Source organism: Triturus cristatus, chromosome 11, assembly GCF_964204655.1.
Source record: "Triturus cristatus chromosome 11, aTriCri1.1, whole genome shotgun sequence".
Classification (NCBI taxonomy): Eukaryota; Metazoa; Chordata; class Amphibia; order Caudata; family Salamandridae; genus Triturus; species Triturus cristatus.
The window spans coordinates 493,378,987-493,405,304 of NC_140594.1; the positions used below are offsets into that span (position 1 = coordinate 493,378,987).

General features: G+C 44.7%; 1 protein-coding gene across 2 annotated transcripts in view; it reads left to right on the plus strand.

The window, feature by feature from the left end:
• The window catches only part of R3HCC1 (R3H domain and coiled-coil containing 1), a 224,895-nt gene that overhangs the window by 64,439 nt on the left and 134,138 nt on the right, over positions 1 to 26,318 (plus strand). For both annotated transcript variants that reach the window (XM_085633230.1, XM_085633229.1), the window contains exon 4: positions 15,491 to 17,255. In XM_085633230.1, the coding sequence (XP_085489356.1) occupies positions 15,891 to 17,255 (1,365 nt within the window). In that variant the 5' untranslated portion in view covers positions 15,491 to 15,890. The remainder of the gene's footprint in view (positions 1 to 15,490; positions 17,256 to 26,318) is intronic.

Sequence of the window (26,318 nt, forward strand, 5' to 3'; positions counted from 1 at the left end):
CCCCCTAGATAGTATTACGGTCCCATAATCAGTTTTATAAGCCATCCATACAACGTATACGGACGCTGAATTGAACTGATTGTATTTTCTTTTAAATACTGTTCATTGGCTATGATGAGGAATCTTCTTTTATGCCATTCGGCTAACTCCTATGGGTGTAATATATGCTTCTGACTGGCCAGCATTGTGAGTTGTGTACGGTGGTATTTTTCTCCCTCTGTATATCTACCAGGCCAATTGCATTTGTTAAAATGTGCATGCTTTTATCTCCTCCCATCTGTTGTTGGACCTTAGCAAGCTTGTCCGACTCACCTTTCATTGTGAGGTTGAAGTAATTCCCAAGTATGGTGGACATTTCTGGAGCATATGTCAGGCACTCTCTCAGCTTCACTAGCATTTGCGTTTACAGACTTGGTGGTATGCACAAAGAGGCCACCTTCTACTGTTCTCGATTCATCCACGCTCGCTGCAGCGTAGCAGCCACCGGATAAGCCCATGTCTTGGTGGCCTGTAGTGGAAGTGATCTGTGGGCCAGTATTCCAACAACCTCATGGTCCCGAGGTAAATCCAGAGTGTAACAGCACCTGTTATCTGCCCCTTCTCAAAAATCCTCAGTTGATCCCCCGCGAAGTGGGTCTCCTGTAGAAGAATAATGTCCGTGTTGATACCACCCTTTTTTTAAGGCGATGTTGAAGTGTCAGGACATGAGGGCCCCCCTATACCCAGGTGTCAACTCGTTCCTGGTTGATCATGATCCCTGTGTGATTCGAGGATTTCCAGTGCCTCCCCATAATCTAGCACTGTGTGTCTTGCTGTGCCTGTTATTCCCTTACCCCTAATAACTCCCTACTCTCTCAGAATGCAGCTTTGAAATTACCTGCACCCCTCCAATGCTTGAGGTGTCTGTCACCCATCCATTATATTATCAAACCTTTTTGTGTGTTCCAATATTTGTATCCCCCTTTCTTTTTCTGGACGAGGAATTGTCAGTTGTGTCTTGTGGGTGCTTGATCATGCCTCTTTTCCTGCTTATGGTTGCTCCTTCTCCTGTAAACTGACCCGGCCATTTCAGCAACTACGGACCCCTAGGTCCATTTGGGCATGGTGACCCTGGTTTGTTGTCTCCTTCTGTGGACTTGTGCAGTGCTGCCAAGTCACTTGCTGGTTTCTCTTCTGGGTCTGCTTCCTCAGTAAATTGCGTTACCCTCTACTGATCGTCACCCCTCGTGCCGATTCGATCACAAAGAACTTAACAAATCCCTCCTCTGCCATGCCCTCCATTTTCTTAGGGATGCCCTGTTGCGACTGGGGAGCCTCTTAGGCATCTTCTGCCCTTGCATGCAGGCAGCTAGTCTTCTCTTTGAGATGGAGTACTTCAGTTTGTAGGGCTTTAATGGAGCTGAAGTGTTCGTTGAGTGTGACCTCAACCGTGTGCACTCAGTCTGTGATTTTTCCCACATCAGCTCTCTAGAACGTAAAAGCTGAAATGGCTGATTCAGCTGATATGAGAAGTTGCAACCAAAAGCATGAAAAGAGGCACGACCATGCACCCCCAAGATCCAATTGACACTTCCTCATCCAAGAAAAGAGAGGGGAGAGAATTAACATTAGAACACAAACCGGTTTGATAAGAGACTGATCCCACTCGCCCCCTTTAGCGCTCTCTGAAACGGCTGTGTTGCACCTCCAACGCATCCCGCTTCCTTTCTGAAGGCAGTTTTATCCACTTTATTGGGTTGCGCAGTTTTTGTGGTTTATCATTGTGTCCTTAAGCATGTATTCATAGCCCTTGCTGCAGTGCAGATGTCTCAAACATGCTGTCTTTTAAAGCACTCACGTGAACCACCAGTTTTCTACCTGGAGTATTCATTTTGGAGAATCCAGAACAGTGTGGGGGGGGGGGGGGGGGGGGAATGGTTTGTGGATCATTGGCTGAGTCCATTGTCTGAGCAGCCACAGGCAAGGCAATGAGGAGTTAGTGCGCGTGGGCCCCCAGGCTCTTTCCTGTTGAATTAGCCCCCAGTGTGTCATGTCCTATTGTTGTTGGATTGGGTGCCCCCCAATCTTCAGCAGGCAAACTCTTGTGTCGCTGCTGCACCCAGTTTGTGAATATATTGTGTTAGACTGGTCATCCTTAGGGTGGTGTTCCCCCAAACATTTTACCTGCTTGCCTCCTGTTTTTGCTGCTTCTTTTTGTTGGCCTTAGGACTCTGAGCACTTTACCACTGCTGACCAGTGCTATAGTACATGTGCTTCTCCCCTAAGCATGGTAACAGTGGTGTACATACAATAGACCTATTTAGTTTACTTATAAGTCCCTTGTAAAGTGGTATACCCAGGGCCTGTAATCTAAATGCTACTATTGGGCCTGCAGCACTGATTGTACCACCCACACAACTACCCTTTCAAACCTTTCTCAGGCCTGCCATTGCAGGGCAGTAAGGGAGGGGGAGCTGACCCACCTGAAGAGGAAGTGTCCTGTTTCCCACACAAAGGGCTGATAACCCCCTACTGATAGTCTGGAGCCAGGGCTGGGAAGAAAGGACCTGTGTGCACTCCAAAGACCCTTCTTTGAAGTCATCCCCACTTCAAAGGCACATTAGGGTAGAAGTACTGGGTCTCTGACTCCACCAAATTAGACACTTCTGGACCTACAACTGGACTTTATCAGAAGAACTGAAGTTCTGCATCAAATACTGACACACTGCTGGACTGACAATCTGGAAGGCTTGCTTTGCTGCTGTTCTGCCCTGCTGTCCGTGGCTCTCTGACCCTACTAAAGGAGAGCTGGACTCTACATTGCAACTGAGGTGATCTCCAAGGGCTTGTTGGCTTGCCTTCCGTTGCTATTGCAGATGACCTTATGTAACTTCTGTATTCAAATATTGCCTGGCAGCAATGTTTTATTTTGCACACAGGAAATCAAAGTCTCTATCCCTCCTCCTGTGCCTTGGTTCACTGGAAGTCGATCCAGATACTTGCATCACGGAAATCAACGCATCTTCAGTCTGTGTGTAGCAGAATCGGCGAATCGACCCTGTTGCGGTAGTAGATCTACGCGCATCGAACTCGGAACTGCTGCCTCCCGTCCAAAAACCATGGCTTTCGAACCAACGCATCGCTACCACTGCATGGAGAAGATTGACGCTTTGTCCCACCAGCGTGGATTAACCGGTCACATCATCTTCAGAAGCATCACACTAAGAACGAGCGCTACACTCAACTTGACCCGTCACATCGCTGCCACTGCTTGAAGAAAATCGAAACATCACCTCCACTGCAGGCCTAACATCGCATTGCTCGTCTGTACCCGCTCCATCACAGTCGGCCTGAACTGTTGACTTTGCCCCGGTACAGTGCGACCCCAAGTAACCCCATAAGTGCTATTGCTCCTAAGTACTATTATTTTCACGTATTCTTTTAAAATTCATATCTTGACCTATAATAATTAGATTTTTGTCGTTTTGATCTTATGTTACGAATATAATAATCAATTTTTCTAAACCTGTATGGAGTGTTTTTGTGGTGTTGTCATTGTGTTACAGTGCGTGTTGCTGTGTGTGTTGCACAAATACTTTACATATTGCTTCTTTAGATAAGCCTGCCTGCTCTGTGCCAAGCTTCCAGACAGTGAGCACAGGTTATCTTAGTGTGTATCTAGCCTACCCTGACTATGATTGTGGTTCCTGATTTGGACAGGTTGTATACTCTGACAACCAGAAACTCAATTTCTAACATATTGGTATTCCAGGATTTGTATTTTTTTTTCATTTCCTTCTTCTCCTTGTTTTGGGGGCACCTTCATTCATGCAGCCCTCTGGGTGTTCCTAATGGAGGCCTGTTCACGCAGCCCCCCCCCCCCCCCCCAGCTGTTCCTCGGTTGTGGGCTCTGCTGTGTCTTATCGGCTGTGGCTGGCCACCATCTAGGATTTTGTCTGCTGCCAGCCAGCTGTCACTCTTTTGACGTTTCTTGCAACCAGTATTGTCTCCCTGTAGCTACCCTTCAGCCCCGGTGGTCCTGGCACCTTCAGCTGTTTGGATCAGTCATCGGCACCCAGGGAGACTCTGAATTTTGCTGGTGTGAAGGTTTTTGGGCTGGAGCCAGCACTCAAGACTGCAGTCTTCCATGGCATTTTGGCCATACATCCTCCCTCTGCAGTTCTGGAGAGTATTCCACCTCAGGAATCTAAAATATCAGATTCTACAGACACCCTCATCTTTGAAAATTCTTGCCCCACAAACCAAAGAGGACATCAACACCACACCTTCTAACTTAAGAGATACAAACACAGATTCTCTTGACACTGCATTGTATACTCAGATCTTCGCCTAGGTCTCCAACAAAGGTGTCTCTATTTGACAGCTCTACTACTTTTCTCAAGTGTTCGCAAGGAGGGTGATGAAGCTTCATATTCCCTTCGACACAGTGCTGATATCTGATTGAACTCTAGGTTCCTCACTTCAGCAAAATACAATGTAGCTTCACAAAGATTAGTAAACAAAAAAGAAAAAGTACCACCAGAGTACGATTTCTTGTATGTTACACAAAGTCAGACTTGGTGATAGTGTCTGCTGAGGAAGTGACACACTGTTGCACGAGAAAACAGGGAAAGTGAAGGTTTAGATGTTTAAGGAAGAATGGTGTGTGGTACAGAAGGTACAATACTGAAGTCACCCAGTGTAACAGGACTGTTGGGACTATGGATCATAATGAGAATCTATACAGCTATTCTCTGAAGACATCACTAAGAAAGTAAGCAAAGATTTTCTTAATGTTCTAAATGAAGGCCTTCTCGTTTCAAATCAGGTCATTGCTATTTCCGTTGACACAGTTGATCTGATGGTTTCAGAATTCTTTGATGGTTTGATAACTAATCTACTGTTCGCAGGCCCTGTGCTTTTTGGTCCTCTCAAAGAAGGAAATGAAAACTAAGGCAGGGCTAGAGGAGAAGAAAAACATATTTGAGCCCGAATTAAGGAAAGGGATAGGTGATACAACCACTAAATTCTGATCCGGTAATTATCCTGAATTGATCACTCTAGCGCTAGCGCTCTAGGTGACAGCACCGTTTTGTGTACTGTATGTTTTTTTAAAGGAAAGGAAAATCGTTTTTATGCTTTGAAACACTGCTGTTGCTAATGTTAATTGTGCACTGACTCCGCGGTCCACCGCAGCGATTTAGGCTGATTGTTGTGGAGGTAGAACAGAACGCTCTTACTTCCTGGTGGTGCCATTACTTGGCAGCCATCTTAGTGGGTTGACGCTCCAGTCTTACTCGAGCCCAATCTATATAAACATTCATAGCACCGCGCAGCGGCACACGCAGCGGTAGCGCCGTAGACGCGCCGAAAAGGCGCCAAAGTGAAGCCAGTCTGCGCCAGTCCGCGTCCAGACGCCTCCAGCTCCCCGCCCTAGCCGTCATCATGGTAGGAAATCGCCGTTCATACAGTGCTTCCTCTTTGCACGCATTACGACCTACCCTCAAACCAATATGCCTACATTCGGTCCTCCCTATAAATTCGAAGGCCCGCTGTAAAACCTGTGACTGGTGTATACCTACCCCCAACCTAGGGAAATACCCCCCCACGCATAAATGGAGGATGTCCCTCCTCAATTGCCGATCCTTGCCGAAACACTACACTGAACTGGCCATGTTGATAGAGGAGCTCAATCCTGAAGCCCTCTTTCTGACAGAGACATGGCTTCAGTTGGAAACTGACCCTGCAACAGTATGGGCCATTCCCCATGGCTATACCTTTAAACGTCTGGACCGTAAGACAGGCAGAGGCGGAGGGTTGGCCATTATCTATAGAGACAACTTTAGATGCCGTGTCACTCCCTCTACTACGCCATCCTGTGAGAACCTACATTTCACTCTCGAACTCTCTCCCTCCACCACCTTCTCCGGTATGTTAGTCTATCGACCACCAGGTACCCTTAGCAACTTCGTCACTAATATGACGGATACAGTTGCCAACCTAATGCTTACATCGGCAAACTTCACCTTGCTGGGTGACCTGAATTTGCATCTGGATGATCCGCTCGACTCTACAGCTAACAGTCTTCGATCCAATCTTCAGGCCATCGACCTGCTCCAGAAAGGTTTTCAATCAACGCACATCAAGGGGCATCTTCTATATCACATTTTTAGTAATTTAGATAGCCTAACCGTCGAAACACCTGTACCACTACCCTGGACCGATCACTTTTTAGTACCCTTTACATGGTCCACATGCAGCCTCCCCACCTTACAAAACCACAATAAGCACTGGGGAAGGAAATGGGCCTCGCTCCCGTTCCCTAAGTGGAAACTGGCTCTCACTGAACATCCTCCTCCGAAGGTGACTAACCCTAATACAGCCTCTGTCAATTTTGACAACTGGATTGCCAGTACTCTTGATCTAGTCCTTCCGAAGGAATCCTTGCATTCTACAAACAGATCCAAAGTCGCTCCCTGGTACTCCCCCGCCGTCAGAACTATGAAACAATCTTGTCGCAAATTAGAGAGAGCCTGGCGACAAGAACACTCTGAATTGAAGAAATCCGAGTATAGAGCCGCAATAAAGCTCTACAAAAATGAAATAAAATCTGTACAAGCCCAATTTTATGAATCCAAAATTAACTTAGCTGTAAATTCCCCTAAAGAAATCTTTAAAATAGCCAAATCTCTGATCTTCCCCCCCCCCCTCCCTGAGCGTCTGCCACCCGACGGCGCGCAAACTCGTTGTAATAATTTAGCCACCTACTTTTCCCAGAAGATTCAGGCCATTTATTCTTCATTCTCCACTGGTAGTGGTGACACGGAGCCTACCAACACAACAGAGTCCGACCTCTCGGTCCCCAGCTTGTTGGTCAAATTCCCCCTCCTAGACTTCATCACATTAGACAGAATGATCCCTAAAGTCACCTCGGGATCCCCCAACGATTCAGCACCTCCGCAGACCCTCATCAAGGTCATTGATGCCATCTTCCCAGTCATCCTGGATGTCCTTAACGCCTCCATCACCTCCAACTCCGTCCCAGCTCCTTGGAAGTGTGCGATGGTTAGGACCCTCTTGAAAAAGCCCACCCTAGATCAGAACAACTTGGCCAATTTTCGCCCTATCTCCCTACTCCCCTGGATGAGCAAACTGCTGGAGAGGCACATCAATAACATCTTAGTAGATTATTTAGAATCAAATAACCTGCTATGTGCCTCTCAGACGGAGTTCCGCCCTCAACACGGTACTGAAACTGCCCTCATAGCAGTCACGGAAGAAACCAGAGCCGTGCTGGACCAGGGAGGAAAAGCGGCCATTATATTACTCGACCTCAGTGCCGCGTTCGACACTGTTAACCATGCCACACTATTACACCGTCTGAAGGGCATGGGCGTGTCGGGCGCGGCCCTGGAATGGCTGACTTCCTTCATGGATGAGCGATTTTTCCAGGTGTTTGAGGGCGAGGTAGTTTCCACTAAGCAACCACTTAGCTGTGGGGTCCCTCACGGCTCGTCCCTGAGCCCCACACTTTTTAACGTCTATATGCGACCTCTAGCTGAGATAGTCCAGCCCTTCTGTGTGCGTATTGTCACCTACGCGGACGACACCCAACTGGTGGTCTCGCTGGACCACACTGAAGGGTCGTCCAACACCTTGGGCTCGTGTCTAGAGGCCGTTGCTAAGTGGATGCAATCCTCCTGTCTTAAGCTTAACGGGGAGAAGACGGAGATTATGTTATTGGGCAACTCTCCACCGACCACTCTGGCCTCTATTTGGCCCACATGTCTTGGCACCCCTCCCCCCCCCCCCTAAACCTCAGATAAAGAGCCTTGGAATTTGGCTCGACAAAGCGCTGGACTTCTCGGTCCAGGCTACCAAAACTGCCTCCACGTGTGTTGGGCTAATGAAAATGCTTCGTAAAGTCCTTCCTCTGCTTCCTTTCCAGGTGAGGAGAATCATGGTTCAGGCCCTGATACTCTCCCGCCTGGATTATGGAAACTCCTTATACCTAGGTGCCCCGGCAGCAGTGATCAACAGGCTCCAAGTCACGCAAAACTGTGCCGCCCGACTACTGTTCAACATTCCCCGCTGGCAGTCAGCCAAGAATGCTCTAAAAGAACTGCATTGGCTCCCAGTGGCCGCTAGAGCACAGTTTAAAGCTATGTGCATTGTGCACAAATCTTTCCATCGAACAGGCCCTGCCATCCTGTCCCCCTTAGTCATGCCCTACGTCCCGTCTAGAGCCCTTCGCTCCGGTTCATTGCATCTAGTAACCACAACAAAAATCACTAAAGCCCGATGGGGCGGCCGTTCCTTTTCCCACACCGCCGCCAGACTGTGGAATGCTCTTCCCTTGGTCCTCAGAGAGAATAAGAATCTGCTGGCATTCAGGAATGCCTTAAACTCATCTGTTCACGAAAGCGTGTTAATTCACCCGGCAGCTCGCTGGAGTAATCAGTCGAAGCGCTGCGAGGCCTCCGGGTAGTTACGCGCTATATAAATATAATTTTTCATTTAATTTCATTTTATCTCTCAACGATAGTAGCAGCTTCAACTGCAATTTGTGCTATAGCACCAGTTCTCTGCTAGGGACAGTGGAAACCAGCCACCACCTGGCTTCACTGGGAAACAAACCTGCTGCAACAAGCGAATTGCTTCACAATTCCCCCTCCAAAGTTAAGCTTTCTGGTTGGGGCAGTTGGTGTAAGTCTTACAAAAAGGTTTGAAAAATTAGTGAAGCAAAGACAAATGACTGATAAATATGTTGCTAGAGTTTTTGATACATGTTGCAAAACTCCTTCACCAGCTATTCCATGTAGGGAAGCACTCCTTCTGAAGCTTCTGTACATTGAGGCAAATACACTTCTTCAGAAATGGCCCATAGAGCCTATCCTTTCCTCCCAGAGAGACACAGGAGCGTTCTTCTCTTTATCTCAAGACAGTTCCTAACTCAGAGGCATAACAGTTTAGAATTCCTCTTGGACTCTATGTATTTTCCGTGTTTTAAATACCATATTGAAGGATACGTCTTCAATAGTGCTTGGACGATCGGTAAAAGACTGGGAACACAGAGTTTTATTGTTGCAACTGTCAGGGTCTTCCTGTCTGTGTCTTTGTGGTGATGCCTCCAAAACAATCTCGTAGAAGGAGTCCCACCAGGAATACACCTGGATCTGCCCATATATTGGTTAGTCACAGATGCATCCTTTACAGAATGCATAGAGCACCAATGAGCTCTAATGATTGAGTGTTTGGCCTGAAAGATTTGACACCATATCATCCTGATGGAACTATAGGTAGTGCATCTTGCTATCTAGTCTTCCTGCACAGTGACGGCCTGTGCAGGTAAGCGTAGTGGGGCAGGGCGGGGTTGGGGGGTGAAAGTGACAAACAAGGGGATAGGGAATGTAAAATAAATAAATCACTTACCTTGCCTACCATCTCCAATGACAAAGAAGATTCCGATTCAAGAAGATCACACTTCATACATATACTGCTTAAACAAGTAATTGAGCTTCACTACCATATAATTCTTACAGAATAAGTGAGCAGCTCCTTGAGAACTGGAAGTCCAATTCATATGAACATGACTCCTTCCAAGAGTTGGCTCATCATCTGTGCAAAGTCCCTGAGAGACATGGAAAGTCGTGTTTTCAATTCACTTAGAAAAGCAACCACTGTGAGTGCTGTCCTTTCTTTGGGTTGCCCTAAGGTTTTCCTCGATCCCTCCTTCTCCCCCCTTATTTCCCAAAAAAGAAGGCAAGCAGGAGGGAAATGGACCTTTCTGAAAGTGAAGTGCCAGAGAATGCAATTTCTAAGGATGACCTCCCTTTCTAGTCCCAAGAAACCACCCCCTGTAGTGCACAAGATGAGGCAAACCTTTTCAACATTCAGCAGAATCTAAGGCACATCTGCAGGTTTGCGGCCTAAACTCTTGTTGAACACTGTTATCCTTGTGTATAGTGCCAAAGATGCATCAATTTCGCACCTTTTGTCCTAGTCATCAAGGGCTCATTGACTTCGTTCTCACTGACCCTGCCTCAAGCTAAGCTATAGGCCATGCAGTCATTAGTGGCATATTCTATTCTGTTGAAGCCTGCCTTGTCAATTCCTACTTTCATGTCTGACTCAAACTTTCCAAGAAATGCTTTCAAGCCAGGACAATAGCAAATTACCTTTGCCATACTAATCTCCTCCACTGGAGTGAAGATATATTTGCTGTCGCTCAACATGTCCAAAAAGGAAATTCTAGCTGAGTCCACAGTGAAGATATCTGATAAGAAAAAAGAAGGGAAGTGGTGTACAAAAGTTGATTATTAGTTGTGGAGAATGTGATTCCTTCCTACTTAGTTAGTCCAAAATCTTGTTAGTTCTAACACACAAGTTCAATAAATAAACCTATGCTTAACCTCTGATAGTACGGCATGGACCAGACAGGCTTAAGATAGGGTAAAGTGTGTAAAGTATTTAGCATTACGAAAGCAAAGTCTAAGCAATTAAAATTCCACAACCAATTTCTGAAAATAGAGCAACATTTAATAAGAAAAATGACACCAAAACAACCAGAATATAATAAGAGGAACCAGAGATATTCATTTTAAAAATATACATCTGAGTGCACCAAGAAAAAAGTAAAGCGTCAGTCTGAAGTTTGACTGGGACTTTGGTGTGTTTTCAGGCTGGAAAGTGTTTTGATGAGCTGTCAGTGGGGTGTCACTTTTGTAGGATTCGCTAGCCATCCTGTAGACTCTAACCTATGAGAAAAAAGTTCCCTGGGGGTACCTTTCCCTCTTTTGCAGCACTTACTGTTTGCATAACTGCAATCTATCCCACAATGCCCTATTCTGAAGTAACTCCAATTTGTCAACTCCCGTCTGCCCTTGGAGGCTGCTGGTGTGCCCAGCCCAGGGCTCAGTTTAGGGAAATGATCAGTCCCCTCCACCTCAACTACACATAACTGCTTCCGAGTCCAGCTCTCTCTCCCACTGGACTTGTGTCAGGCTGACTACAGATGACTCTTCGAACAAAGGCATCTCTTCCAAAGTCTCCCTCTAAATTTATCTGAGATTGGGCAGACCTCACCCTGGTCCTCCTTTTCAATTTAATGAAGTTCCTGTACCCTTCCCGAGTGCCCTTCCTTAGATGAGATCTATCGCATACATCACACCTAGGTCTTCCTGCCAAAAGGCTTAAGTCATTGTGCCTCCTTTGGGAGCAGTTTTCAAACCTAATTAAGGGGAAGCACTGACCGGTAACATTGCTAGCAGGCTAATGCTAATTAGCTGATTGGAGGTTCAAGCAGACAAAGTGTAATTTTTTTTTAAAGTTACTTTTTCTAAATTTTTATTAAAAATAGGTCTTCACTAGTGAAGAGTGGATTTCTAATAAACATTAAAACAGTGATTGAATCATCCTGATAGTTTTTCCCAAACCAAAGTTAGCAGGATTATGGTTTTATTATGATCTTTAGTTATTCTCATCGCACAGCTACTGTCCCTTTGACATAAAAAAAAAATAGCTTTTGGTGGCTAGTCACTGTAGGTACCCTGCAGCACTATATTAGTACAACCACTTTTAAAATGTAGGCACTTTACCTTGTGATTATAAGGTCTACTGAGGAGTGACATATTTAATATTTAAAAGTAGGGTTACTTCCCATCAAAAAGGATTATTTTGACAGGTGCCCCTGCATGTTTAAAAGTTGCAGTGGCAGGCTAAATATGGAGACCTAAAGCCATGTGTTCCTTGTCCGCTTAGTAGATGGTATAACGTTCTGCAGCCACAGGCAACATTAAACCTTTCTATGCCATTGACATATTTTCCTTCACCATATAACAGGCATTTCCAACGAGTAGCTTGTGAGGTTGAATTTCCAAAATCTATTTAATGCTGATGTTTGAGTGATACTGGAGATACTTATTACTAATATTTCCTTGGTGCCAGGTGAATTGCAGCTATAGCTATCCATTTGGAATGCGTCTACATGGCAAATATATAGCAAAGTCCTTTTTTTTTTACTTTACTGCTGGCAAGGTGATCACTGGTGTTAATTTTGCATGGGGTGGGCACTAATGTTACCTTGCTTCATATGCTCCCTAAAACAACACTGATATTCTTAGTAGCTCGGGCTGATTTTCATTGAACATAAATAGCTGTCATTACAGAAAAGGGTGGAGATCCCTGCCATGTACTATAGCCTTACTAGAAAGTTAAATATGCACTTGGGAATTTTTCAGTTTTACCATGTCTTAGGACTAAAAGCACATATGCTGGGGACTGTACAGCAGTACCTCAGTGGGCTGAGTTAAAAAAACAGCAATAACAGATAGTAAAAAAAATGTGTGTTACCACAAAAACAAGTAATTTTCTCATGGGGGCTTGAAACCTAGACCAACTCAAAGTTGAATGCATGCCGGAATATGATCCAAGTACAGTCAAAAGAAGAGCTGTCACCATCCATGTTTCTAAAAGGAGTACTACCCTGGCAGTGCAGTAGGCCTCAATAAATGAATGATTCTATACCCTACTACAATTACTGAGCCTATTAATAGAACCTTCTTGCTTCAAGACCCGACAGAGCCGATTATAAACTTACAAACCATGATGCATGACTTAAATGCAAGGGTTCCCTGTCGCCCAAAAGTCATCCCACTTCCAATTTCTCTAAAACCAGCCCCACAGTTACCAGTCCATTAGTGCTCCCACCATCTGTTCCTGACCACTGCTATCTACCCACCCAAGTGGCAGCAGGCATCTACCTGTACCAGGAAGATGGAGAGGAGCAAAGAGAAGTACTGGAGGATACTTAGGAAAATTAATGGAGTCGGGCCTCTCAAAATCCTAAAAATGTTACCTGTAGGTCTAGTGACTCAAATAATCTACTCGACCTAATTTTAATGTACTAGACTCATAAACTGTTTTCAAATTATGTGATCCCGGGCAAGTATTTAAATTCACTGATACACCATTTTTTCTTTATCACATATAGGAGCACCTTCAGATATGCAAATTCAACATGTCTGCTGCACAGAAAACTCTTTTGTTTGATTTAATAGACTAAACATTATGGGTGTGTTTGCCATTATGCATCACTTTCACCAAGTGTGCTTGGAAGGTACATGAGAGCAGTGTTTTTTTAATCTGTCATTTGGGTCTGGGCATGGGACATGGAAGAGCTAGACCAGCGGTTTCTATGGTCCAGGGACCCCTAAGGTTTTGCAGTGTCTACTCAGAGGGCCCGTGACTGCTTAGAAAATTAAATAATATTAACCAATTCATAAAGTAAATAAACAAGCAAAATATCAAAATGAAAATGTTAAAATGTTCTGCATGTGTGCAAGAGATTGAAATTAGAGGCTAAAAATTAGGTTGGCATCCTCGAATTGATTCACGGGAGCAGTACAAGTGCAAACAGAACATAGTAGAAGCAATGGATGGCCTAAATTGAATAAAAAAAAAAAAAACTCCAACCTTCCAATTTTGTAATTTGCGCATTTGTTTGATGAACGCGTGTTTCCATATTTTGTGTTTGGTTTTGAGGTTCAAATAATCAAAATTGCTTTTTACGAATCGGAATTACCTGCGCTGCCTTCCCCTCCCGCGATGTTTGCCCTCACTCATCGAGAGATTTAGTAATGCGCACACGGATGGGACAAGCTGAGCAGATCGCAATGCAGCAACCTTTGCTGGTATGATATCCGTGGGTGACCCAGACTTGGCCGATTTTTGCATTTCTTCCACTGCATGTACTTGTAGAGGGGTAAAGCTGTCTAAGAGGAGCGCTGTTTTAATTTTTATTGGTGGGAGAGAGGGGGATTCAATAGGGTTATCAATGGTTCTAGGAAGTGTGGCGTAAATGGAATTAATTTTGTCTTCCAAGTGGTTAGTGATATCATCGCATAATCCTTGAGAGGGAGGAGTGTTCTCATTCGCGACAGTGGGATTGGTAAAGGATTTGAGAATTTTATACAACTCTTTGGAAGAATTCCCCGCTTGACTAAGTTGAGAGGCAATATGCGCTTTTTTTTATTAATGTTTTTGTGATGAAGTGATAGTGCGCCTTTATAGATTTCTCTCTCCATTTGATTCTGAGATGAATGCCAACGTCTCTCCAAATGTTTACATGCTGATTTCTCTTTACATAACTCCAGGGAATACCAAGGCCTTATCTGTTTGGGTAGATTTATACTTTTTTAAAGGGGCGATACAGTCCATAGCAGATTTTAAAGCCACGTGGTAGTGCTCCAAACTTGAATTAATATCCCCTCGCTCCGCTCTCAGAGGAGCATGGAACCTTTCCTTGAAAACGCCTCCGGCTTAATTCTATAACATTGTCTCCCTAGAATTATATGAGGCAGTGTCCTTCGAGGAATCCATCACGGTTCTGCATATATGGAAGTCAATTATAGCGTGGTCTGACCACACTACCTGGCGAGGAGCCATAGACTGTAATTTAGGAGAATTTATTAGAATTAAATCTGACTTGTGGCCAGTTAGACCCAAGGAGGCCAGATCAGACAGGAACTGGGCCTCTTTGCCATTGGAAATGTTTTCGCTATGTATGTTGAAATCCCCTAATAAGACCAAATGTTTAGAGGAGATCACATGGATGTGTTGAAAAGATCATGGAGGATGGTACACTAACGCAGCTTTCCAGCATTCCTGGGGTGAGAATTTGATTTTGAAAATACAGATCTCTATTTTATCCTTAATACGGGATTCAATCATAGATCCTTTTATTGACTCTTTGTAAATGATTGCAATACCACCACCCATTTTATTGTTTCTATGAATTCTTAAAATTCGATAGCGCTCAGTGAGGGCTAGGGTGATGGCGGATGTGGAGGCAGGTTTAAGCCAAGTCTCCATAATGAAGCCCAGATCAGGAGATTCCGAAGAAATAGATCCCATATTGTGATGGCATGTTTAGGCAGGGATCTAACATTGCAGAGGAAGCACTTGCATTCCAGCATGAATACCGGGGGTATTGTAGAGATTGATAGCAATGGTGTCTCAGAAGCTGATCGAAGCTCTGTTTTGAGAGGAGCTGCTGTTAAACCAAGAACTCACAACTCCTTTTTGAAAAATGTTTTCTACCTGTGCTTTATTGTAACGCCTTTGTGTTTGAGATGCATTTAAAACCTATCTACTTTTTCCCTGTAGCTTAGCGCTTTTTCTTATAAAACGCAAACTATATTCCTTGTAGATTTTATTGCCAGTAGTGAAATTCTAATCCAGCCGTCATTGACTTTCTTCAGTGTATATTAAGTTAATGTCCTGGCTGATGATGCTACGAAAATGTGTGCAATTGTGGATGGGAAATGTGCTGCCGACTTCCTAGGTGATATCCTGTTTCCTTGGCTGCCTGTTGTAAAGTGGTATGTGAGACGCCATGCAAATGTTTCTCCTGTTTCTCTGCATTGGAATCACAGAAACGTAGCCTGAATTAAAGCAGTCAATTTAATGATCCTGAACTCGCAACATGCTTTTTACTATCCTTTTTCTCTAGGATCCCAGATGAAGGGAATCATCAGACCCGTGACCGTGATGCTCCTGGATTTAATAATTATCGGAAACACAGAGGAGGCAGAAGTGGCAGGGAAGGAGCATCTGAGCGCTCAGAAGGTGGAGAAGGCACTCCTCCATTCAGACCGTCGAGAGGTCGGGGGAGAAGACACTTTAACAAAAGGCCAGATAAACCTTTGTATGTTCCTGCAGGCATTCGGCAAAAATATGGCACTTGGGGAAGCGATGGGAAGGAAGAGCCTGAGATAGTCAGTTGCGGAGCAGACAAAGCAGCTGTGTGCAATGATTTGATTGTGAAGCACAATTTAGAAAATGAGTGCAATGAGATAAATTTACCTGAGCAAGTCCCAGAAAGGTCGGAGAGAGTTTCCAACTCTGAGCCTATGGACCTGATTCGTGCTACCTTAGAAGATAAAAGTAAGGTGGAAGAGATATTGGATTCAATAGTTGTTGTGAAAAAAGAGGTTACTGAGCCAGAAGGCGAAGAAGAGGGAATTACTTTTTACACTAAGGTACTGGACATAAGCAAAAAGGCTGTAGAAGATGATAGCCAGGTGTCTGATGTTACTAGGCAAGGAGGAGAAATGGTGCAAAAGGAAGCTAGTTGTAAAGTCCTGGAGATCAGTAAATCCACAGAAGGTGATCATACTGTGGCAGGTCTTTCTGAATCTGTGATGGAAGCAGTAGAAGACTGCTGTAATGCCCTCAGCTTGTGTAAAGCTGCTTTAGAAAATGGGAGGAGCGGGGCAGGCATTTGTGAGCAATTACCTGGCATAACAGAATTAAATTGTGAGGCCCTGGATGTAAGCAGAGCTGTTTCAAATGATGAAAGTGCAGTATTAGACATTCCAGATACAACTGACAAAACTGTGGTCAGCAAGGCTAAGTTACATGGAAATGTAGACACGTGTAAAAACACTTCAGCCGATGTAAAGGTTTTAGAAATGCATGACACAGTTCATGCAGCAGTAGAAATGGAAGTAATCGATGCACATCAAGCTGCTACACAGAATGTACAAATGACCTCCAGTATACCAGACCATGTTGGGGAAACAGCGACTAACACAATGGCGACTGGAGGTGTAAACCAAGCAGCTTTGGAAGTTGAGAACAGTGAGGTGTCAAAAAAAACTGCAAATGAAGATAGTGATGGTGACGTTTTGAATGTAAAACAACCTTCTTCAGAAGATGAAAGCAGGGCAGTGGTTTTACATGGTCCAAAGGAGGACAGTATTGCAATTAAAAGTAAGACATCTGATGAACCTGATCCATGTGCTTCACTGACTGTAGTTGACACGTCGGTGGAGGACAGGCCTTTAGCAGAAGGAATAGGGATCAGTAAAGACTTGGAGAAGGAAGAACTTTGCATTGGACATATGGGCGAGGAGTGTGTCATGGAGCCCTCGCAAACTGCACATACATTAGGTACTACAGACTCCAAATGTAGTTCTCACAACACTGTCCAAAATCGTCCTTTAGAGGACAGTAATACACTTCAAAAGACTGAAGGTCAGACTGATCAAAGCATTACTTGTTCAGCAGAGTTCCAAGGTGCAGATGTAAATGCTGAAATCACCAGGCCCTCACCAGAGCTGTTGAATGAGGAAATGGATGGTGCAGGTGTACCATGTGAAGCAAATCCTGCTACAAGCTCCTCTGCATGTGGCTCGAGCGTAGAACCTCTTACAGGAAATGAAGAGCAAGAGAGCAGGGAGGATGAAGATGACATCCAGCAGCTGCTACAAGAGGTATAGTTTTTCTTTCAGGAAATAGGTTTAAAAACAAAATCATAGCAGCATATGTGTATTGTGGAGAGGTACCTTTATTCCACACAGCGGTTGCAAACTAAGCTATGACAAGGATGCTGAGATGGAATTGAACTCTTGTAGTGTGAGGTGTTTGTGCAGTTTGGAACTTTTCTGAAATTGGACATGCAATTTGCTGATGTTCTTGTGCAAACTCAGTTAATGACAAAATACATGTTGTGCATGAATTTGTGAGATCATGTTTGGAGTATGCATCAAGTTGCAGGGCCAATTGTATTAGATGCATAATTTTCCAAGTGTATGTAGGTGATTCAGTCATCAAAGGTCTTGCACAGATTACAGGGAATAGTTCGCTATCTTTACCAGTAAAGTGGTTTCTCTTAGAAGACCATAACAGTTGTGTTTGATACTGTTACCTTTTCTATTCTCCTATATACAGTAACTCAGTTTACAGTGTTATTTTTTTCAAACAAATCATAGCTTGAAGACCTCTCAAATCCTAATTGTATTTGTTTGACTATTTGTAGAATCGTTTTGACTGAAACATTACCTTTAAAAGGCACATGGATCAGCGTATTAGTTGTAACCATGCCCTACGTTTTCTATACTTATTACAGCAGAGCTGTAAAATGCCATTATCTACAAGTAATATGTAATCCTCTGGAAAGCTGAAATGCTGACACACTCCCCTCAAGATTAGTTTTCTTGTCCTTTAAGTTATCCACGTATCGCCCTGGAGTTTGCATAAATCAGTTCAGCAGTTTTACAGACTAATAAACGTGTGTTAAAATGAATGAAAAGTGGAAATTAGGAATATATGTTTTAAAACAAGAGAAATATGTACAGAGAGGACAAAAAGATTGGTAAAGTTTAGGGCAGAAAAAAAGTTCATGGGGAAACTAATAAGCACACAATATAGTGCAGACTTGCACAAGATGCTGTTTTTGGCACAGGGTTAAAGACGAAGGGAAATGTTCAGATTATGTAGAGCCAGGAGCTAAGAGTAAAGATCAAAGTGATGAAATGTAGACAATACCATAAGGGAAGTTAGGAAAGTATCCAGATACACTGTTTAATTCTTTTGCTTTTTTTAAATAGTTATGCATTTTTTATTTGCTTCTCTGCTCTCAATCCAGTACAGCAGACTGGTACCTGATAACCATTTTGACATGAAATTTCCTTCTCACGAAAGGTGGCTTGCCATTTTTGTACTATTCTGGTTCAGATAAAAGGTAACAAGCTGACTAGCTGGAATTAGACAGCTATGATGTAGTGCTTGCTCCATGGTCTTTAAAGAGGTATTGTTTTAGTGGGACTATTGGGTAGGTTCAAGTTGAAGTAAATACTGTGGTGATTTTAGGCTGGTTTGTAGCCCCCTGTGGAACATCTGAGGAAAAAAGGTGTGCCAAGTGTTTGTCTGAGTCAGTTGTCTGATAGTTTAGTGGGAATTGAGGGTGTATAGGTTTTGATAGATGTGATTGCTTTTGTGCAAATATGGTTGATTGAACTGGGTATTTTAGTTTCTCATGATGCCAGTGTTGCTTGATCGTTAACCTGATGTTGGTGATTATGTCGAGAAAGGCATCTTCAAAGGCTGGATTTATTGGAAGAGCTTATATATCAGTACCACTCTCCATTAGTCAGTGTAAGCAGGTTATCAGCAGTTTGTTAGCAATGCACGTTTTCCATTGGAATCTTTAATTCCCAAGCATGCAGGCTTCTAACGATAGGATGTGGACCCAACTGTTTCTGTTACTTTCCAAGAGGCTTTCTTCCTTAAACGTTAAAGTGGCCTTACAGTACATGAGACTCCAGAGCATTATTTTCTCTAGCATCCTTTATTTGGCTGGCGTGAATTATTCCAACTAATACAAATAAAGATTATAGATAAGTAGTGTAGCTAGCCACTTCACTTTTTCTTGCATAGCTACCTGCTCCATATTTGAAGTTTATAGTATTTGTCTAATGAAGGTTAAAACAGTTTGGGTAAGGCCAGTTTTCTGGTTCTTTAAAGCGCACTCTTCTCTTGATTGTGCTCAAATGGTATGTTACATTTTGTAGATGCACATGACAAAAATATTCCAGATTTGAAGTTTGTGGAGCACACCTATAGTTGACTTACAAAATGTCAATTTAATTGCAAGTCATTTTCAGTTCTATGCCTTGACACGAGTTTGAAGGCTCATAAAAAGGCCCCCAAAATACCAGATGTTCATAGTCCAAAAAAAGGCGTTGGATTCAGCAAAAAGATGGTTTTTCTACCCTGTCATAACCATCCTCCACTCCACTTGAATTCACTACCCACAGATCTGCTCTCTTTTTTTGTTTGGCAGTAATTTGTCATGCTTTATGCATTCCTACTCTGATCTAATTCGCATTACCTGTTCTTGTTTTAGAAATCATGACACTTATTGCCTTAAGTTACAAGAGCTCCACATTTCTTTCTGAGAAATCCTGCCGAAAGAATTTCTACAATTGTGAATTTTTTTTAGCCTTGTTTTGGGTTATCTTTTTTTATCAATGAAGAAATTTCTGCACAATGTTGTAATCAGTTATGTCATTTCAGATGTCCTACTGATGTTATCAATGTCATGAGTGATGTAATATGTTAGGTCATAACTAGCCCACCAGATATCTCCAGTAAGCGCCACAGAGCTGTGTTGCAGAGGGGTGTGGCCTCGGACCACCTCTCTGCAATGCAGACCTGTGGCACTTACTGGAGGTACCTGGTGGGCTAGTTGGACCCCAGGGACCCTCAGGAATCAAGGGGACTTAATCCCCCAACTTAAAATGCATCAAGGGGCGTGTTTGCACAGTGGTGAAGGGAGGGGGCGGGGCCTGATATGACAAGTGTCCAAACGCGCCCTGTGGCGCGTTTTAAGTTGGGGGATTAAGTCCCCTTGAATCCTGAGGGTCCCTGGGGGCAACTAGCCCACCAGGAACTTCCAGTAAGCACCACAGGCCTGCATTGAAGAGAGGTGGTCCGAGGCCACGCCCCTTTTTACACCTCTCTGCAACGCAGCTCTGTGGCGGTTACTGGAGATACCTGGTGGGCTAGTTGGCCCCCAGGGACCCTCAGGTTTCAAAGGGGATTAATTCCCCAACTTAAAACGCGCCACAGGGTTTGTTTGCCCACAATTTTGAAATTAGGAATTGGGCAAAGCCCCCGGGACCTGGCCCACCCGGTGCCTCATTTAAGTGAGGCGCGGGAGCCCGTGCTTTTTTATAAAAAAAAAAATAATTTCGACGGGATTCGCGACCCCAGCACGAATTCCCCCGAAATTAAAAAAAACAAAAAAAAATACTTTTCCTTGTGGGACCTCCTGAGCAGGCCTAGGGGGTCAGGGTGTTTCTACCCTGCCCCCTTTTCTTGTTTTTAAACATTTTTTTTCTCTGTTTTCTTGTGACTCCGTTCTACCGAGTCACAAGATGGCTGCCAACACTTCCTGGTTTGGAGTGTTGACAGCCAATTAGAATAAAGCTCGTGGTCGGGAGGGTTCACGAATCCACCGCGGCCATAGATTTCAAAACTTTTATTTTTTGAATTTGTCAGCAACTACTGAACGGATTTACACCATTTTTAAAAAAGGTCGCTTTCTGAACCAAGCACTACCTTTTTGCCAAATTTGGGGTAATTCCATTCAGCAGTTAGGGCTGTAGCCTGTCTCATCATTTCCTATGGAAATTAACACACAAACACTTTTTGGGACCACCTTTTTTCCCCTCAGCCCCACTTGACGAATCACCCCCAAACTTTCAGGATAGGAGCCGACCTGGATAGACTTTTTTTTTTAAAAAGATTCGTCAACTGACGCCAAAGTTATTAGCAAATCAAAAACACTTTTCCTATGGAAACTAGGTTCTAACTATAACTACCAACTGGCGACTGCCAGTAGGAGATATCTATCTATCTCTTTACTTTCGTAAATTACACGTGTTAGGTTAAATCCTCCTTCGGATTTATTGCGATAGGTTTATATAAAAAAACTCGTTTCGGTGTCAGCCTTCGTCAATGTTGACCGCCAGTAGGTAAATAAAAGAAAATATACATACGTACATATATACCCATGTGATCAAGGCTCTCCAGAGCCGAAGCGCGTAATGGCTGTTTTACCTCTGGGTGAATAAATCTGATTTCATGCACCATAGTCCTGGTCCGTACTCCATTCTTCCGAAGTGGCAGTGGAGTGCTCGAGATATCTATCTATCTGTCTGTCCATCTATCCATCTGTCTATCCATCCATCCATCTGTCTATCCATCCATCCATCCATATGGGCGGGAATATTCAGTGCTTATGACTTTGATGAGGATACCCCCTGGAAGTGAACAAGGATTACAGGTAAGTAACTTATCCTCATGGCCTCTCCATGATGTCATTTCAGTTATCCATTATTAGGGTATCTTTCATAGATTCACATGCCTGAATCATTCCCCATCGTCGGGAAGGGAGTCCCCGGTGCATAAGTAAAGTAATGTCCCATAAGACATAGAGAGTAATAGGCATAAGGCCTCACATTAGTAACATATCCAGGTCCTTTTGTAAGAACGACCAAACTCTAGAGAACAACCAATCAGCTCTCACCACCCTCTGGAACCTTCCTGGAAGGAGCTCTAGTCCCTCAGATTTTCTGCCGCAGGTCGTGCTAAGGGGGTCACCACTGAGCTCTGCTCAGGTTTTCCCTGTTTCTTGGATTCAAAGTGTTTTTCCTCAGGATTCTCTTTGTCTGAGTGAAGTCCTTAGTGTCTTCATTTCGGACACCCCTAAAAAAGCCTTTTTAGGCCCTGTGGTAGCTGCAAAAAGAAGGTTACATGTCGATGACCAACATAAGGACTGCCTCTACTGTCTTTATCCGGACCACTCACATAAAGACTGCAAGGTATGTTGTACCTTTTCTACAAAGACATTCAAAGACCGTGAGGGAATGCTTTTGACTTGGCTGCAGAGGCTTAAGGACAAAGAAGACCCCTTGTCCTCTGAGGAGAGTGAGAGTTCATCAAGATCCTCCTCTAAAACTCCTCAAAAAAGGTCCAGAGATGTCTCTCCAGGTCCTTCGCAGCAACCTCAAAAGAAGACGCACAAAAGTCTTCAGAGGCTTCAAAAATTAAGGATTTGCCTGCCAGGGAGTCTCCTCCCCTTCAAAGTTCGCAGAAACCAGCTTCAGACGCTCGGACTCCTCCGCCGATGGTGATACACACTTTTAAAAAGCCTTCCTCAGCCCCGTCGACTACCATCTCGACGACGACAAGATCTCTTCATACAGCTACTGGAGTGACTTCGTCGACGACCGTTTCCACAAGTTCAGTCTCGTCGGCATCTCTCATCGTCGACGGCGTCTTCGTCGACGGCACATACCCTTTTGTTGTCGACGATCGAGAAGTCTTCGTCGATGTCGAAGATGGCATCGCCGGCTCGCTCGACGACTAGCACGGCGACGAGTGCTTCGATAATGGTACGTACGTCGATGAAGAGTGTACCGTCGACAACCCTTCCGTCGAAGACTACTTTGTCGTCGACGAGAGTTCCTTCGGCGGCAGTGCCCTGTATAACCATCGATGATTCTTCGTCGACGACGAATATACCGACAGCGGCCTCGTCGACGACACCTAAATCAATGACAGAAAATGCATATTTGCAACAGAAAATCAGCAAGCAGATGCTGACGCCTTCCCTGACGTCACCCAATAGGGTCCAACCTTTACCTCCCTCTCATCTGTTGGACGAAGATGATGATTCCGACGAGGACAGTATGTTTCGGGCTGCAAAAAGTCCTTCTGAACTCACTGTTAAATATCAGGAGGACTCAGAGTATGAAGATCAAGATATGGATGAGCAGGCGTACTATCAAGACGAAAGCCATCATCAACAACCACAGATGGTTTGTCTTCCTTCAGACCTGGTCTCTGACCTGCAATTCATGATTTCAGACTACAGAAAGAGGTTCCCTACCTCTGCTCCATCTCCTGCTCCAGTTCTCTCTCCACCTCAGATGGCACAAGTTCCACCTCCACCGCCGCCTGCCATTGAAGTGCCTGTGCCGCCTCTCCCCCTCTACAGATGACGAGGAGGATGAGCCACAAGAAGAAGAGGAAATTCAGAACACTCACATCATGACAAATGGTACAACTATGTTATCCCTCTTCCAGCGTCGCCGTTACCCCCTCAGGTAGACTCTCCTCCAGAAGATATCGGAGGATTCCATAATCTCCTGGAAAGAGCAGCACAACGTTTTAAACTTCCAATGCCTTCTCACCAACAGGACTGTTTCTTTTACGACTTCAAAGAACCTTTCAAAAAATCGGTTAGATCTATGCCTATATGGATTATATCTGGGATCAAGGCATCAAAATAATGCATAACCCTACAGTTCCTCCAGTCTTGCCAAGATTGGATAGAAAATATAGAGCTCCTGACGCTCCGGCCTGCCTTATAGGCCATCCCAAGCCTGAGTCAGTGATTACTCCGGCAGCTCAACACAGATCAAAAAACCCCATCTGCCCCACTTTCAGCACCTCCTGATAAAGAGGGCAGGTGCTTAGACAATATTGGAAAGCGTTTTTCCTCCATGACGGCGTTAACTGTACGGGCGTCTAACTCATTAGCGTTATTGGGACGCTACACCAGGCTAGATGTGGTCAGACATTGCACCCTACCTAGAGACCCTGCCGCAAGAGTCCTGAGAGGAAGCAAAAAAGGTGTTGCTGGAGGGCAAAAGGTCGGCTTCTGAAATTATCGACTGAGCGATGGACATCGCATCCACTGGTTTCCGCCAACTGGCTGGGGCGGCGGTCCTAAGGCGCCAAGGATGGCTTAAGGCAACAACATTCCGGCCTGAGATCCAGACCAAAGTCCTTGACATGCCTTATGATGGACAACTCCTTTTTGGAACTCATATCGATGAAGCACTCCAAGGGGTCAAAAAAGATACAGATACATCCCTTAATATAAAAGCACCCCTTTTCGAGGCTCAAGGGGTAGAGGGCAATCTTCTTACAGAGGAGGCTACCAGCAATATAGGTATCCTACCTACTCCTCATCTAACCAACAATACAGGCCACAATTTCAACAGAGGCAACAGACACAGACTTCATACAACAAGTCTTCCTTTCGCGGAAGGGCTGGACTACCGAAGGATTCGGCCCGACGCCAATGGCTTCTCTATACCGCCGATCTCCATTTCATCTCCACCCTCCAAGTAGAAGGAAAGATATTCCACTACCTTCAAAACTGGAATCAAATCACAACAGATCGTTGAGTTCTCCAACTAGTACAATTTGGACATTCTCTAGAATTTGTGCAAACTCCTCCACGACACCTGAACCTATGGCTCACAAACATTTACACCTCTTACTCCTGGAAATATCATCAATGATCCAGAAGGGAGCTATAGAACGGGTTCCTGTTCATCAAAGAGGACAAGGTTTTTACTCCTGATTCTTCTTGGTGCGCAAAAAGGAAAAGAAATGGAGGTCAATCCTAGATTTGAGAAGTCTAAACAAATTATTGAAGAAACAATCGTTTTGCATGGTCACCATTTAAGAAGTCTTGCAGCTTCTCAATGCGAACGACCACATGGTATCCTTGGACCTCCAAGATGCTTATTTTCATATTCCTATCCACAAAAGACACAAAAAGGTTCCAAGGTTCGCCATGGCCGGCAGGCACTACCAGTTTTGAGTCCTGCCCTTCGGACTTGTCAGCCCCGCGCATATTCACAAAGTGTCTTTCCCCAGTGGCTGCATACCTCAGGCAGCAGCATCACCAAGTCTTCCCTTATCTCGACGACTGGCTCGTCAAGGCACTCTCTCTCGACAGCATGAGCAAGTCTTCCAGAGCCTGTCTTCTGCTTTTCAAAAAATTGGGTCTCACCCTCAACCCAGACAAATCTGTCCTACAACCTTCGCAGCGGATTACATTTCTGGGAGCTGTCCTGGATACGGTCCTGAAAAAAGCTAACCCATCACAGGAACGACATCAAAAACTCCGGTAATTAGCAGAGCGTATACGGAAAAGAAAGTCTCTTTCAGTGTGCCTATTCAAATCCCTCCTCGGAATAATGTCCTCCTGCATTCTTCTAGTACCCTACTGTCGCCTCCGCATGCGTCCTCTCCGAGAGGCTCTCTCCACTCAGTGGATTCAAATCAATGGATCCTTCGACATCATACAGGTGGTCGCCTCTCTAAACTGGTGGACTCATCCACGAAATCTCTCTCGAGGCCTACCTTTTCTAACTCGAGCTTCTCCTCAAGTGATAACCACGGATGCGTCTCTAGAAGGTTGGGGAGCCTTCCTTGAGGAGCTTCAAATCAGCGAGAAGTGGTCATCTTCCGAGCGGAACCTGCACATAAACCTCTTAGAGGTGAGCGCCCAACACCACTTTGGCTGCCTACACCCATCTGCGCATGGCCATCGGCTGTGCATAGCCTTGTGTGGACGGAGGGCCTGGTCTGCAGCCAGACCTTGTGCCCAGCCCCGCAGGCAGCCAACCTCTGCCCAGCTTTCGTCTGTGCATGATGCTAAATAGCTGCAGGGCCAACCCACCAGACCCCCTCCCCCCTCTTTTTTAATTGTTTTTTTCTTTTTGTAATGGTTTCCCAATCTCATTTGCCTCTTACGGGAAGAAGTGTGGCCCCTGTGCTACTAAAGAACTCTTGTAGGAGCATGGGAGCCCTGCTCACTCCTGCTAGAGTCCCCCAGAATCATGGAACCCCCCTTTCCAGTTGCTTTATTCTTAAATTTGGTTAGCGTTGAAGGGTCTGCAGAGGGTTTCTTGTTATGTCGGTTTGTAGAGTGCAGTAATCACCAATGAGGGTATCTTGTTGCTTGAGCAGGTGTTTGGGCGTGTTGTCCCCACAGAGTTATTTGAAAAGACAGGTGTTCAGCGTCTTGTGGAGCTCAAAGTGAGGAGGAGGCTCTGATGTGTTGTGAAGGTCATTCCATGTGTTTGGTGCAATGTCAGAGAATGAGCGACCTGTTCTCTTTTTATGAATGCTGGGTGTGTGAGTGTGAGACTGAGTGTAAGGGTCTGGCAGGCTGATGAAAGGGT